The sequence below is a fragment of the Ranitomeya imitator genome, chromosome 2, assembly GCF_032444005.1.
Source record: "Ranitomeya imitator isolate aRanImi1 chromosome 2, aRanImi1.pri, whole genome shotgun sequence".
Lineage (NCBI taxonomy): Eukaryota > Metazoa > Chordata > Amphibia > Anura > Dendrobatidae > Ranitomeya > Ranitomeya imitator.
Genome location: NC_091283.1, coordinates 119,008,108 through 119,025,339, shown reverse-complemented (window position 1 = coordinate 119,025,339; position 17,232 = coordinate 119,008,108). Strand labels below are relative to the sequence as shown.

Here is a 17,232-nt window from a genome sequence, read left to right as displayed (position 1 = left end):
CAAACCTATGGGGTCCTGCATGAAAAAGCAATTGGCCCCTAAACCTAGTAATAACTGGTTTGGCCACCCTTAGCAGCAACAACTTCAATTGTGATAACTGGCAGTGAGTCTTCTACAACACTCTCGAGGAATTTTGGCCCACCCATCTTTGAAGAAATGTTGTAATTTTGCCACATTTGAGAGTTTCCAAGCTTTCCAAACTTCTACATCAGATGTAATGGGACATACACCTTCTAAAAAGTTAAACTTTTCTCTTCATCCCACAGAATATTCTCCCAAAAGTCTTGGGGATCATCAGTATGTTTTCTGGCAAAAATGAGAAGAGCCTTTATATTCTTATTTCTCAGCACTGGTTTTTGTCTTGGAACTCTGTCATATGCAGGCCTTTTTTGCCCAGTCTCTTTTTTATGGTGGAGTTATGAACACTGACCTTAAGGCTGTGTGCACACGTTGCGGATTTTTTGCATTTTTTTGCATTTTTCACTATAAAAACGCATAAAAAAACGCATACATTATGCATCCCATCATTTAGAATGCATTCCGCAATTTTTGTGCACATGATGCGTTTTTTCGCAAAAAAACGCATCGCGGAAAAAAGCGCAACATGTTCATTAATTTAGCGGATTTTTCGCATTTTCCCCACTATTTAATGCATTGGGAAGCTCTGGAAAAAAAGCGGCAAAAATGCGCAAAAAATGCATGCGGATTTCTTGCAGAAAATGTCCTGTTTTGCTCAGGAAATTTCTGCAAGAAATCCTGAACATGTGCACATAGCCTTACTGTGGCAAGTGATGCCTGCAGTTCTTTGAATGTTGTTGTGATTTGTTTTGTGACCTCTTGGATGAGTCATCTCTGCACTCTTGGAGTAATTTTGGGCAGCCGACCACATCTGGAAAGGTTCACCACTTTTCCATGTATTTGCCATTTGTGAATAATGGCTCTCACTATGGTTTGTTGGATTCCTAAAGCTTTAGAAATGACTTTATGACCTTTTCCAGACCAATAGATCTCAATTACTTTGTTTCGCATTTGTTCCAGAATTTCTTTTGATCGCTGCATGATGTCTAGCTTTTGAGGTACTTTAGGTCTACTTTACTTTGTCAGGCTAGTCCTATGTAAGTGATTTCTTGATTGAGAACAGGTGTGGCAGTAATCAGGCCTGGTTGTGGCTAGGGAATTTGAACTCTGCTTCCAAACATGTGATAAACCATAGTTAATTAATGTTTTAGGTGGGTGGGGTTGGGGCAATCACTTTTTTACACAGGGCCCTGTAGGTTTGGATTTCTTTTTCCCTTTATAATAAAGATCTTAGTTTAAAAACTGCATTTTGTGTTTACTTGTGTTATTTTTCTCTAATAGTTAAATTTTTTTTGTGATCTGAAACATTTGAGTGACAAACATGCAAAAGAATAGGAAATCAGGAAAGGGACAAACACTTTTTCACACAACTGTAAGTCTATGGAGCGTAAGAATGAGACTCCATAGTCTTACATTGTAAAAGAGACTTCCCGCTCATGCATAGCTCACGCATACAGCAGTGTGATCAAGATAAGTCTGAAAAGTGGTGTTGTCACTGAGAAGAGGCGAAGTGTGGCGAAAGATGCTGTTGAAGACGGTGGTATGTGAGCATATTAATACACTGAGAGTACACTGCATAAACATACTGTATATCACAGTCGCCAAATGACTAATTATCGGCTCCATAATAAAATGCTAATAAAGATGCATCTTTTATATCACATTTACATTCTACAAAATGGGTAACAATATGCAATCTGTAATGTAGCCTAATAATGAATTCTGTATGCAGCACAGTAACAACAGTGTGGTAATAATGACTCAGTTCTGAAATGTAAAGTTAGGATTATCACATACAGATTCTCAGAGCTGCCATCATGTGAAACTATTGCTGTTCCTTTATTAATGCACATGCACCTATTTTTCAGTAACTTGGAACTGCCCATTTGAAGAAGTATGCAAACATAATACTCCTCACTTGAAAAAGCACAATGTTTTCATTTTTGTGGTTACACTATTGTTCTATCATCTTTTATATTATCTTGCAACAATGAGACTTTTGTAAGGCTGAAGCTACAAGGTCTCTTAGGATACACAGGTCTCGCAGTCAAAGATCTCTCTTTGCTGCTGCTACTTGACAGCATAATGCAAGAAAATGGAGTGTTATTGTCATCTGCAAGGTACTGATGCAGAAAAAGTCTCAAAATTCAGAAGTAGTTGAATTATTTGCATCTTTATAGTCTTGGTCACAAAAGCTTGAAAATCACAAAGAGCCCCCATTTACTTGCATGACGCTATGCCTCTCCTTTGGTCAAGCAGCGGCTCCCTACTGCTGCTACACTCTCGGTCTTTTCGCTGTAGGGGTGACATTACACCAACAACGCGCATCAACACTCTAGCCAATCACTGAGATCACCGCCAGTGATGATGTTGAAGACCTGCACCTCTGATCTCAGTGCAGGAGCAACTAAGCTCAGTGATTGACTAGAGCATTCATGTGCTGTTGATATGATGTCACCACTGCAGCCAAAATACAGAGACCAAAGCCGCATGGTACTTCCATCAGGTAGTGTTTTAGTAGTCAAATGACAGGTCAATGTGTATATGGGATTAGGGTACCTTGGGTTAAATGCACATGGATTCCTGCCATACTGTGGCCTCATTGCAGTAATTGTGTGGAGATCCATCTCATACGAGTGGGATACTTGGAGATCCAACTCCACAGACCAATACCACATCCCATATACACAATATTCTTTTTTGCATGCAGTTTAACTTGGCATATGATTTAATTCTTACTCAAAGATGGGTATATCTGATATATAGAAACCAAAATCGTTTTGCCGATACACACTTTGGCTGCATCTTTTCTGGGCTTACTGTCACTGTTCTGCTCTTATCTATATATACTTTCATGCCCATTTTCTATGTATTTAATGTGTGTATTACCTTTTTCTAATAAAATCTCTGGTTTTTATGCAATAGCATTGACTCAGTTTTCTCCCTTATATTACTATTGTTTTAATATTTTTCAATGAACTGTATATTTTTATGAGACTCATATTGCACCTTTTTCAGGAATGGATTAAAAACTTACGCTTATAGCTTTTCCTGGAGTTTTTAGTCTGGTGCTCCATCAATAGTTAGCCATCATATGTAAATTCCATCGATCCTGATATCGTAACTCCTTGACCTTCATAACTTGGTGGAATCATTCATCTTGCTCATCACTAACTGCACCAAGGTTTTCAGTGAAGTTGGCAAGATGACTATGCAGAAAATGCACCTTGATGCTCATGTTGCAGCTAAGCATTTTGTAGCTCTTCAATAGTCTCTGGACAATTTTGGTGTAATTGTTTGCTTGCATATTTGAAATAAAGTCCTTGACAAGATCTTTGAAGAATAACCAAGCATTCTTTTAGAGTTCTGACCTTGTTCTGATGAAATGTTCATCTTTGATGAGCTGCTGAATCTGTAGACCTTCAAACATACCGGCCTTTATTTAAATGACAGGCTAGGAAAAAACAAAATGAGGGACTTAAAGAGAGAGAAACTGGAGAGGAGACAAAGCACAAATAGGTTCTTACTTGATATAGAAGGATATGCACAATTGCGCTCACCTGGGTGGGTTGTGTTCATACAACCACTTATAGGGCTTAAAGGAAATCTGTCACCCCTTATTATTATTATTATTATTATTATTTATATAGCACCATTAATTCCATGGTGCTGTACATGAGAAAAGGGGTTACGTACAGGGTTATAGATATTGTTTACAGTAAACTAATTTACAGTGACAGCACTGGCGGTGGTGAGGCGGCAGCTCTGGCGGTGGTGAGGTGGCAGCTGTGGCGGTAGCTCTGGTGGTGTTGAGGTGGCAAAATAGTAATTGCAGGCTGTAGGCTTTCCTGAAGAGATGGGTTTTCTGGTTCCGTCTGAAGGATCTGAGAGTGGTGGATAATCGGACATTTTAAGGCGTGGAATTCCAGAGGATGCGGGATGTTTGGGAGAAATCTTGGAGGCGGTTGTGTGAGGAACAAATAAGTGTGGAGGAGAGTAGGAGCTCTTGGGAGGATCGAAGATTACATGAGGGAAGATAGTGGGAGATTAGTTCAGAGATATAGGGAGGGGACAGGTTGTGGATGGCTTTGTAGATCAATGTTAGTAGTTTGAACTGGATTCGTTGGGGAATTGGGAGCCAGTGGAGGGATTTGCAGAGGGGAGAAACAGGGGAGTAGCGAGGAGAGAGGTGGATTAGTCGGGCAGCAGAGTTGAGGACAGACTGGAGAGGTGCAAAAGAGTAAGCAGGGAGGCCACAGAGGAGGGTGTTGCAGTTATCGAGGCGGGAGATGATGAGGTCATGTAGAAGAGTTTTAGTAGATTGTGGGCCGAGGATGGGATGGATTTTGGCAATATTTTTGAGTTGGAGGCGACAGGAGGCGGCAAGAGTTTGGACGTATGGTTTGAAGGACAGGGCAGAGTCGAGAATTACCCTGAGGCAGCGGATTTCAGGTGTGGGATGCCGTTTACCATAATAGATAGATCAGGTAGGGGGGATACACGAGATGGGGGAAAGATGATGAGTTCGGTTTTGTCTACATTTGTCACCCCTTGGGGTGTATATGACCTATTAATATGGGAATACAGGTAATAGAAATGTTACACTAGTCCTACCTCTATGCCTTATATTAATGGTCTTTGTCATGTCCCTAGCCGCAAGTATGGTCTCTGCTATGCAGGGAGATCGGTGCCTATCACACAGCTCCACTGGCACTGATCACCATGTCCATGGCTCCAAACAATCGGTGGCTCCCATCTCAGCTAGGAACCTCTGGCCTCTCCAGTTTCCACCCTAGGCTGACCAAGCCGCTCCTTATGGAACCATCCAGATATTGCTGCCTGGTGGATCAGCCTTTCTGGGATTACACTGCTCTTCCAGGATTCTTTCCATCGACAAAGCCAGTATTCCACTGTCTTGTTTATACGATCTGTACGGGTCTTCCCTCTGGTCCGGGTACCGTGGCATTTAAGCCATCTGGTGTTGCGACATGTCAATCCCTGTATGGGATACACCTTGCCTGGTGCTCCTCTACGTGGTGCAGTGTTGCGGTCCAGAGGGTTCTTCCCTCAGGCACCTCTTCCTTTTTGTTAAAGGGAAGGTGCCATCAAAAAATTTTTTTTTTCAGAAATTGTAAAAATGTAATGAATTAATGATTACATTTTCTTAAAAAATATTATCATTTGTTTATAATTTAGTAAAATATGAAAAATAATTTGAAAAGTTTTGGAATTTCCACTTTTCAACACTAGGGGGAGCAGCTGCTGAAATTTCAGAAAAACCTAGTGTACAACTAGCTCACATTACTGCACTGCAGTAATTATGGGCGGAGTCTGCTGACGTGTGTGATGTCTCCTCCCCTTCTGGGTGTTTGCTAAGGGATAAGAGAGGATGATATTCAGGAACCCAGTGAGCAGCCATTTTGTTGGTGACTGCAGAGTATGGCTGCCGTCACACTATCAGTATTTGGTCAGTATTTTACCTCAGTATTTGTAAGCCAAAACCAGGAGTGGAACAAATAGAGGAAAAGTATAATAGAAACATATGCACCACTTCTGCATTTATCACCCACTCCTGGTTTTGGCTACAAATACTGAGGTAAAATACTGACCAAATAATGATAGTGTGAAGGCAGCCTTATACTGACAAGTAGACAGTCACCAAGGATGGCAGGCAGCAAAAGGATTCTGGGAGATATGTGGTGGAGGGAGCAGGGTGACAGCAGCACAGAGTATTTCAGGAGAGCAGTGTGCTGGTCTATAGGGGCCCCCTGTTTGGTGCGCGGAGCAGCCAGGGATTGTACATAGAGCGCTGTCTTTTATACACATGGATGGACCGTCTGCTCCACAGAAATCCAGGAAACATTTCTGCGGATTGATGGCCTGGTCTGATCCAGACTTTGCATGCAGACCCCATTCCCCTCCTCAGATCCTGTCTTCTCCATCCTGTCCTGGCGATGTGTGAAAGCGAGGCGACAGGCGCAGTCCGGGATGACGCTGGGAAGGAAATGTAGCCATATAGTAACGATAAAAATGAGACCCCTCTCTTCAGCTGCCTCACCAGCCCTGACTGCACCTAACTGGAGGTCATGCTTTACCCTCTATTACCCCAGACCCGCGTGCAGGTGCTCAGCCAGAACCACCATAGAATGGGTCCGCTTTCTGAAGATAATACTGCCATAGTGTTCTCGCATAATACCGCCATATAGATCACACACAATACTATCAAATAGATCACACAATACTGTCATACAGTTCTCACATAATACCACCATATAGATCACACATAATACCGCCAGTGTTCTCACATACCGCCATATAGATCACACATAATACCGCCAGTGTTCTCACATACCGCCATATAGATCACACATAATACCGCCAGTGTTCTCACATACCACCATATAGATCACACATAATACCGCCACTGTTCTCACATACCACCATATGCTTCTCACATAATACCGCCATATAGATCACCCATAATGCCACCACATAGATCTCACATGTATTGTAAATAAAGACTCGGCCAGAATAAAGTCCTTTATTAATCTTTTTTATACCACACCGAACGCATAATCCTCGACTCCCTCATCTCCCACAACAAAAATAATAAACCACAATGGGGAAAGACACGCAGGGGGGAGAGGAGTGCATAGGAGAGGATTAGATACTGACTGCTGAGCCGTGTATCTAATCCTGTCCTGTGTGATACTGTGCTGCGCCGTGTATCTAATCCTATCTTGTGTGATACTGTACACAGGACAGGATTAGCTACACAAGACTAGATTAACTACACAGGACAGAGGTAGCAGTGGTAGATGGTATATAGAGGCAGGCAGCAGTGGTAGATGGTATATAGAGGCAGGCAGCAGTCGTAGATGGTATATAGAGGCAGGCAGCAGTGGTAGGTGGTATATAGAGGCAGGCAGCAGTGGTAGATGGTATATAGAGGCAGGCAGCAGTGGTAGGTGGTATATAGAGGCAGGCAGCAGTCGTAGATGGTATATAGAGGCAGGCAGCAGTGGTAGATGGTATATAGAGGCAGGCAGCAGTGGTAGGTGGTATATAGAGGCAGGCAGCAGTGGTAGATGGTATATAGAGGCAGGCAGCAGTGGTAGGTGGTATATAGAGGCAGGCAGCAGTCGTAGATGGTATATAGAGGCAGGCAGCAGTCGTAGATGGTATATAGAGGCAGGCAGCAGTGGTAGATGGTATATAGAGACAGGCAGCAGTGGTAGATGGTATATAGAGGCAGGCAGCAGTGGTAGGTGGTATACAGAGGCAGGTAGCGGTGGTATACAGAGGCAGGTAGCGGTGGTATACAGGGGCAGGTAGCAGTGGTATATAGGGGCTAGTAGCAGTGGTATATAGGGGCTGGTAGCAGTGGTATATAGTGGCTGGTAGCAGTGGTATATAGTGGCTGGTAGCAGTGGTATATAGGGGCTAGTAGCAGTGGTATATAGGGGCAGGTAGCAGTGGTATATAGGGGCAGGTAGCAGTGGTATATAGGAGCAGGTAGCAGTGGTATATAGGGGCAGGTAGCAGTGGTATATAGGGGCTAGTAGCAGTGGTATATAGGGGCAGGTAGCAGTGGTATATAGGGACTGGTAGCAGTGGTATATAGGGGCTGGTAGCAGTGGTATATAGTGGCTGGTAGCAGTGGTATATAGGGGCTAGTAGCAGTGGTATATAGGAGCAGGTAGCAGTGGTATATAGGGGCTAGTAGCAGTGGTATATAGGGGCTAGTAGCAGTGGTATATAGGGGCTAGTAGCAGTGGTATATAGGGGCTGGTAGCAGTGGTAGATGCATAAGAACATAAAAACTCTGTACTTACCTTTAGTCCTCCTCCAGGAAGTGCTGAGTCATGTTCAGGGCAGAGCAGTGTGACGATCTCCCTGCTCTGAACAGGTCGGCAGTGAGCAGTGATTGCAGCCTGTGCTGTAATAATAAGTACAGGCTGCAATCACAGCTCCTGGCTGCAGATACTCACCCCGACCCTCGCTTCCCAGCAGCAGCTTCTCCCTGGCAGCTCCTGCTATGATCGCACACACTGAGCTGTGTGTGCGATGACAGAGGAAAATAAAAAACAAAATGGCCGCGATCTCCTCTCACAGCTGTGACGTAGCAGCCCAGGGGGCGTGCCCAAGTCACAGCTGAGAGGCAGGAGGAGCGGTCGGAGCCCGACTGTTGGCTCCTATGCCCATGGCTGCCGTAAGTGAGGTGTGCAAGTGTCGTGCCCAGACACTTACACCCACACTAATGAAAATGGCGGCCTCCAGTGGCAAAAGTAAAAATGAATAAATAAAAAAGTATTAAAGTACTACATTTACTTTTGTATTAAAAATAATTGATTATATAATCAATAATTATTAATACAAAAACTAAAATCACGGCACCCTCCCTTTAAGCTTCCTTTAAATAAATACCTTTGGTTTTTGGAAGCTCATTCTCCTGTCTCTTGTGTACCAGGTATACAGCTAACACTGCTCCATCAGTGGTCTAGTGAGTCCACTATACTTCCCCACACCCTGTGCGCATAACAGTCTTGTTGCTGAGAAATGTTATATTCAGTCTTTATATTAATGATTTCTTCCAGGCTCTGGGGTGTGCAGTGTCTGGAAGAAAGCCCTGCCTTCTGTCTTCATTGTAAAACTACTGCCATCCCTTGAACATCAATTTTTGCTCTGGAATCTTGCACCTGAACCCCGCAATTTCTCCACAATATATACCTTTTCCTCCCTTCTAAAGGCACTGCATTCAGGGATCTTCTGTGCAGGTGCCGGCAAGTCATTTTGACCTACGGTGTGCATGTCATCACTGCGTCTCATCTCCCGATGCAAAAGTGAGTGGTTAAGGATAACTTCTTTAATTGATTGGGTGAATATATCCAGGAATTTAAATATTCTTCTGACTCTTCTATAACTCCTTCTCTAGAATGTAATAATACATTCTATGCCAGGTCTGAATGAACAGGTTCAGAAGCTAAGTCTTTAGCATATCCTGCAGATGCTACCAGTGTTATACAGCCGGCATCTGTCTGTAACAGCAGCGAACGGGAGCTTGCTCTAAACACTGTTGTTTAACCATTTAAATGCTGCTGTCAATCAATGATAGTGGAATTTAAATGGTTGGATTGTGACTGTGGGGTGCCAATGGGCCGTCATGGCAGCTGGGGGCCTACTGAAGACCCAGAAGTGGTCAAAATTACAAAAAAAACCCCAGTGCTTTCAAACCTCAAATAATGCAAATAAAACAAATTCATAATCATTTAAAAACAACAATAGTAATGTTTTAACTCAGAAAGCGTTCAAAAATCAATATTTTGTGGAATAACCATGATTTTTAATCACAGCTTTCATGCGTCTTGGCATGCTTTCCACCACTCTTTCACACTGCTTTTGGCACAAAAATTTAAGCAGTTCTTTGTTTGATGGATTGTGACTATCCATCTTCCTCTTGATTACATCCTAGAGGTTTTCAATGGGGTTCAGGTCTGGAGATTGGGCTGCCCATGACAGAGTTTTGATGATTAATTTTTGCCAGAGCTGTATATACTGCAATACTTTTGTTTTGCAGTTTAAAAAAGTGGTCAAGCAAGCAATTATAGATTTATATCCCCTGAAACTAAAAATCAAAGTAAAAAACATGTTTTAAAAATATTTAAACATATATAAAAAGTTGAATCTTCCCTCTTTTCCCAACTTAAAGCTAAAAAAAATTATAAAATTATACATTTTCACTATCGTCACATTCTTCTTTTGCTTTCCAGTACATTATATTTTAAAATATGTGGTGTAATTTAAAACTGAAGCTTGTGCCGCAAAAAAACAAGCCTTCAAATTAAGGATCGGCGAACCCGAACTGTAAAGTTCGGGACTGTACCGAACACTTTGTGTTCAGTCACAACTTAGGTCAAGAACATGGGTTTCCATGGGAAACCTGTGTTACAGTTCGGGTCCAAGGCAGTTGTAAAAGAAAACATAAAATTAATAAATATTATAAATATTACACGTACCTGTCGAGCGACGCGTCCTCCCGTCTGCTGTGATGTCACCGCATGAACACTGCCGGAAAAAAACGAAGACTGACGAGTGCAGTGAATACCGCCGGAAGGTAATGAGCGGCCCCGGAAGCAGATGCAACCGGGAGACAGCGGGACAGGAGGATGTGTCGCTGGACAGGTAAGTATAATTATAATGTTTATTATTAATTTTATGCTTTCTTTTACAGCCCCCCCTGCCCGAACTCATATCTGTAAAGTCCAAATTTGGGATTCGGAAGCAAGTTTGCGTAGTCTCAGACCCCGAACTCAAACTTTACAGAAAAATTTGGGAAAACCCGCCTAGCCCGAATATTGGGGGGTTCGCCCATCACTTTTCAAATGGCTGTATTAACCCCAAGATAAAAAAAATATGATTCTTAGAAGATAAGGAAAAACAGAAGCTCAAAAATGAAAATTGAGTGCATAGGAAGGAAATAAATATATGTCTTGATAAATACCCAATAAGTAGTCTTATTATTTACAGCTATAATATTATGCCACATAAATATATTGCAGAGTAGTTGATGCAACTGAGAGAAGCATTTGTACTGAATACCTCTGTTTTTCAGAAGCACAGCCATCCAGTTGTATCAGACAGGGTCAGTGACAATGCACGCTGCTCCGGTCTTACAAACAGCAGCGGTAATTAGTCACTTGTACTGACCCTTCTTAGTAGAGGAGGGCTCACGCTGTTTTCTTTGGTAAATTCTGTGAACCGCTGGCAGCAGAACAAAGGAAAGTGTTTAGCTAAATTGTCTTATTAAAACATCTTACTTATTTCCATCTTTGATGCTGATTCTTTGCCTTTTGTCTAAATGACCAAACAGAAAATAAGGGTGATTTTTTTCATGTAGTTACAGTTAGAGTGTTTTTCTAGGATTTCTTTCAAGTGTATGGAACTGTGAAATCATTTTTGTCATGGCCTTACATCATCAACCAGTTAATATCAAGAAATTACATGTGAGCCTGGTTATAAAGTTGTATTTGATATGTCCAGAGATACCTCACATATAGCGATTCTGTAGACCACCGGTATGTATTCTTTGATATACATAGCAAAGGACTTGCCAGTCCCCATTACATATTGATACTTGGATTCATTTCTCAGTGCCCATAATTAGACATAGTTACCTCTTGCTCAAATGATGACATTAACATGTTTATTTACCATTTTTAGTCACTATACATACAATAGGCATTTCAACTTATGAAGAGGATTTGGATTTTGTAATATTTCCATCTGTGGGTCATCTGCATGTCTGTTTTCGGAGTCCGTGTGCCATCTGCATGTTTGTTTTGCACATAATATGGCATCTGTTTTTACCTGAACAATTTAATAAATTGTATCACCCCTTTAAGCTGCCTCCATGGGCAGGGTGTCTGGTAGTTCAAGAGGCAGGGATGTTCTTGGGAACATATTACTGGTATAGAAGTTGGAGCTATGTAGATAGAACGCGACTGCTTCCCCTTGATTGGAGACGTCCTCACCCCTTGACTCGATGACTAGCAGACCAAAAGAAGACGACGACACTGCTGACTGACTCTGACATATGGGAACCAGACACCTCTTGCAACTAGGTTGTTTCAATCGCAGCAGCTTATGAAAATTCTTCAACTTGGAGCTGAAATTGTCCCTGAAGGACTAGACTGCGATTAAGTAGGGCTCGGACATAACCAGACAATGCCCTCTCCAGATTCTGAAGCTGTAGGATAGAGATCACACACCGAGTCCATATGGCTGGTGGCTTAAACACACCAAAGCTCCCAGAAGGCAGAGTCACAGTCATTGACTTTAATGGAGAGGAGCTACTCTCACCAAGGGCAGCCTCTCCTACTGGCACAGGGTTTTGAAGTATAGGTCAGAGACTGTCAGGATGTTCCTTACAACCACAGCAATACTGTATTTCATTTTCAGGACTAGATTCAGTCTGCAGGTTTGCTAGCCCACTCATATCAGATCTCTTGGGTCTTGCTCAGGTGGCTGCTTTGTCAGGTTGTGGAACAGGTGAGTCTTTGACGGTCATGGATGGATGCCCACCTTCCAGTGTCTCAGCCATGCCCGCCTGCCTGTGTCTCAGCCGTGACCGCCTGCCAGTGTCTCAGCCGTGCCCGCCTGCCAGTGTCTCAGCCGTGCCCACCTGCCCATGTCTCAGCCGTGCCTGCCTGCCAGTTGAGCCCATTGCCTGCTCCTGTCCTAGCGTTCCGTCCACCTGTGGGATCAGCAACCACAGCCATACACCACTCTTGAGAGGTACCTGGCAGCTACCTGCCGCACAAGCCTGACCTCACCATCAGAGGCTCTAGCGAACACCAAGGAAGCTGCTTAGTCACGCCCCTTCTGGGGTAGTCTGGTTTGTGGCACAGGGGGGCCACAATCCCCTCGCTCATGCCACCCAGTCAGGGTGTGAGCGTGACATAGGCTTATGATTAAATAAGCTTCCAACCAACTTTAAAAACTAATGTGCAAGCTCCAAGGTGTTCTCATTGGTGATGTTATTAAACTTTTGAAAATAGGAATACTCTCTGTTTACTCAGTTGCTTTGTTGACATGAAAGTCCTGTTTGCAGCGATGTGGCTAGAAGGGGTAAAGATGAGAGCTGCGTCCTTGGAGATGAAAGAATGCACATGTCTGTCAGACAGCGGGGGGTCAGGGGAGCAGCAGCAGGTGGAGTAAGTGAAGTCACATGTGCAGAGCCAGGGAACGCTCCGGCCCAGAGCATCCCCCGGGTGCCTGAATCCAAGATAGACGGTGGCACTGAAAAAAGAGTGCGACGTTACACAGTATGGTGTCCCAAAGGAGCCAATAAGGAAACCAATGTGTTTTGGGGAATAATATGCTCCCCTTCATCAGGGTAATTACCCTGACCCAGCACCATTGACCTCAGTGATATACTAAATGCCCCAAGATCGACATGCCACCAATCCATCTGCAATCAGATGTTTAATGAAAGTCACTTATGATGTTCAAAACATCACGTTATATCCTTAGATTACCGTATGTAACAATGAACTCATCTAATGTGCAAGTGATAAGTGAGCACCAGGTATTTCTTACTCCGGTAGGAAATAAATGCTGCTAGATCTAATTTCTTTCTGCCGCCTCTTTCTTTCAATAAGCTTATCCAAATCACATGTGAGAATTGAATGCAAAGTTATTCCTATTTCAATATATAATAAATGTGTGCGTTGTATGTATTGTATATCAGGATATAAAGAACTCCACACCACTCAAATAAGTTTTCACTTAGGACCAAACGTTCTTCTCTTTCACCCAGAGAAACTCCTGTATGGCACAGATTATGCAACATCCCATTGTGCTGTATCCTAGGGCTCTCTGCACACGTGGTTGAAAAAGAGTCCTACTATATTCCAATATTCCACCTACCTGCTACCTCTTAATGCCTCCAGTAATGCACATCTGTCACATATTTCAAACTTCAACTTAATTTATTTAACATAATCACAAAATTAAAAATAAAATTAAGCATATCAAATTTTAGAAACTGCAGCATGCCTTACAAAGCCCAATCCATGCCTTGTATCTGGGCATGAATAATTGGGGCCCCATTGTTGGAATCAATATAAACAATATCAACTAAGCACTTTTACCATATATATTGACCTCTGTCACTGCTGACATTGTATTATTGTAGATTATAATCTATATATTAGGAAAGTCCACCATTTTAGGGAATTAATCCTTCCTCTATTCTACTATCACTTATCTATTTTCTTCCTGTAATGGTATTTGAATGATAGCGTCTTCAGGCATATATATATATATTTTTAAATGTTCTTATATGCAAATAATAAAGTTATATGTTTCTAAACTATTTGTTATGTGTAGTCTTTCTTCATAGGTTTAATAATTGTAACTTGACTACAATCAATATACTTCATTTACTCTAGGCTCGGTGGCTTTAGCTAATTTCAAAGCTTTTGAAGAAGCAGGAAGTGTCTAAAACACATAATATGTATGGTGCAAGTTGTAAAAGAAAGTTTTAGGCAAAAGTCACATGCAAATCATTTAGCTTCACTTTTACAGGAGGGTAATATAGGCATGCATTTTGTGTAGGGGTCCTGGTGAATGGATGAGAGAAAAGAGATCTGTAAGATCACCTATTGTGAATGGAGGATCTTGTGTTATCTGTATACACAGTAAAGGTGTTATCCAGAGGTGGGCTCCAATGCAAAATCTCCATCAAGTCCCTCAAATATCATGAGGTTTTAATAACTCTTTGGTCCACCAGGCTGCAGGACTTGGGTACAACTGCAACCACTGCACTCTCTATATATACACCCTGGTGTTATCTGTCATTACCCTGCCTGTGTTGATAATTAAATGACTGTTAAGATCTATAGAGAATTAAGCTTAGTAGACAAATTGAAAATTGTAAGATTTTTTTTTTACTATAGATAGTAATATAAATAAAAAATCACCAAAAATGCATAAACTTTTGATTTAAACCATAATTTCCTTTCATTTGGTTTTATGTTTCCAAACATTGGAAATAAGATCAGTATAGCGTGAGGCACGTATAGTCAGTTTGAGTGAAGACCACAAATAGGACTTCCTCAAACCAATAACTGTTTATGCTGTTGGAAAACACCAGCACTTAGGCGTTTTTAGCAGCACATTAATTATATCTTTCAGTGACACAACAAGTCAGATGGAAATTTTGCTAATATGATATTCTTATAATGTGAACCTCGGAGATAACTCAGTGCTCGACTGTACAGAGGAGATGATGTAAAGAATTTGTCACACTTCACACCCTATATCAAACCCTGCAACCGTGTGACATCAGTTTGTTGGATATACTTCTGTGTTTACAGACTTCTTTTCAGTTACCACCTTTTACCATTATTCAAGAAAACCAGCTCTCCTCATTTTCAGGTCACAATTTGTAGAAAATGGAAAATATTTCGGTTTACCATGGGAACATTAGCCGAGAAGCTGGGGAGAAACTTCTATGCGATGCTGGAAAAGATGGAAGTTACTTAATACGTGATAGCGAGACAAAACCTGGCATGTATTGTCTTTGCGTCCTGTAAGTACTTCTGATAACCCTTGTTTTGTGTGCTTTGTTGCCTTCCCTGTTTTCATCTATGATAGAGCTATTCATTTTCTGGGATTGTAAGGTAAGATGACATCGTCAGTATGTGTGATGTTCTTGTTTACCCAAATACGAATTAATAGTCTGTAACTACAGATCATCTAAAACTGTATTACATTTCATATTTTCATTTTTTATTGATATTTTTTAAACCAGATCATTACAAACTAAGTTTACCTTCAAGAATACAAGATTTAATTACTTCTTGTTGCGTTACCTTAAGTCAAGCAAACCATAATCTGTCACTCATCATCAATTACCGAACAGGAAACTTAGAATAACAACCGGAGTAAAAGTCTTGGTAAATGTTATACCAGAATATTGACCTGGTATTCGAAAGAAGGTTAGGTAAAAAAAACTATTCATGCCTAATGTGGTAGAAAATGGAACTTGAACATTATGGGGATTCTGCTTTTCTTTTTTTAGATAACTATATGTATTTCATTTGCAAGTCTTTCCTGGATCTTCTGAATTTACACGCCAATAGTTTATTATCTTCACTATATTTACTGTACTTACAAATAAACCACTTACTATCAGCTACCGCAGGTCACAAATGTGACCAGTAAAATGATGTAGCTAGACAACCTGTGTGTACCGCTGTGTGTAAATCATGCGCTTTCCACAGCAAGATTGCAAAATGTGCTTCTTCTCCATTCTTTGATGGCAGCTGGCAAGGGAAATGAGTTCAAAGATCGCACTGATAATTGAATCAAGAATTTTAAATAGATGGTAAAACAGATGTAGTCTTGATAGACACTCAATGGCCTAGATCTTACAGACATTACATTTTATATCTGTGGGGGTAAAATTTAGAAGGATCCATTTTCAGCTTAGCAGATGATGAAATAAAATATTCAAGTACATACCTATACCTTTGTGTCCTAAGAGACCTTCAAAATATTATCAAAGACTTACAAGACTATACACAACCTGTCTTCTCTATACATCTCCACCTAATCTCCTGGTCTCTCGCCACAAGTACACTGCAAACTATGATTCTTATAAGACCTCCTTCTTTGCTCTGCTTTTGTCTGCTCTTCACTCAACTGTCTCCCCCAATTCATAGACAGCCCACCCTTACAACCTTTTAGAAGCAACTTGAAAACCCACCTCTTCAAAAAAAAAAAAAACACCTTCAGCCTACTACAACCTTTCTGGCTCTACATTATGATATGAACAGCTTCTGTCATCACCCACAGTCTTCTTCTCCCTTTCCTTGTAGATGGTAAGCCCTCACGGGCAAGGCCTGCTCTTCTTCTGAGCCAAGCTGTCCCTCACTGCAGTTACTGTTATTTGCACGTGCATTTTATCTTGTGTTATGTATGGAAATACTGTTTTTACCTTTATTATGTACAATGCCTATGAACTAAAGGTTGCTTTAAAATATATAATAATAATTTGAAGCTTAATTCATTACATTTGCCTAGATTTAAAATGAGTACCATATATTTACAAAATTACTATCACAGCAAGCAACCTATATTCTCTCACTTCTGAAATTTACACCACTGTAAAAAACAATACGAATGCAAAAGACCCTTTGACCAAGGAAGGAAATAAAACCACTATAAATCACCTTCACTGTCCTAGATATCAAACCACACCACTGCGAATAATTCTTCTCATTGTTCAAGAGATCAGATTATACAACTGCAAATTACCCTCATTCATGTAGATGTCAAATTATCTTAAATGTCCAAAATATCAAGAATTCTCAATGCGAATGATCCTGAGTGTCCAAATATTAACTAATAACACTACAAATGATGCTCATTGTCATTGTCCAAGTTATTAAGAATACTCCCTTCAAATGACTTTTGCTGTTATAAATCTGAAATATCAAATGTCCCTGCAAGTGACTTTATTTATTCTAAATATCAACTAATATCACTGCAAATTAGTAAATAAGTATCAAATAATCAAACTGCACATGATTTTCCTCGTCCAAAATATTAAATATCCTCACTGCAAGTAACCTTCATTTTCTGAAA

At 41.1% G+C, this 17,232-nt stretch overlaps 1 protein-coding gene across 1 annotated transcript in view; it reads left to right on the top strand.

The window, feature by feature from the left end:
- The window catches only part of SH2D1A (SH2 domain containing 1A), a 67,208-nt gene that overhangs the window by 24,975 nt on the left and 25,001 nt on the right, over window positions 1-17,232 (top strand). The window contains exon 2 of the mRNA XM_069755497.1: window positions 15,019-15,172. Within this exon, the coding sequence (XP_069611598.1) occupies window positions 15,036-15,172 (137 nt within the window). The 5' untranslated portion in view covers window positions 15,019-15,035. The remainder of the gene's footprint in view (window positions 1-15,018; window positions 15,173-17,232) is intronic.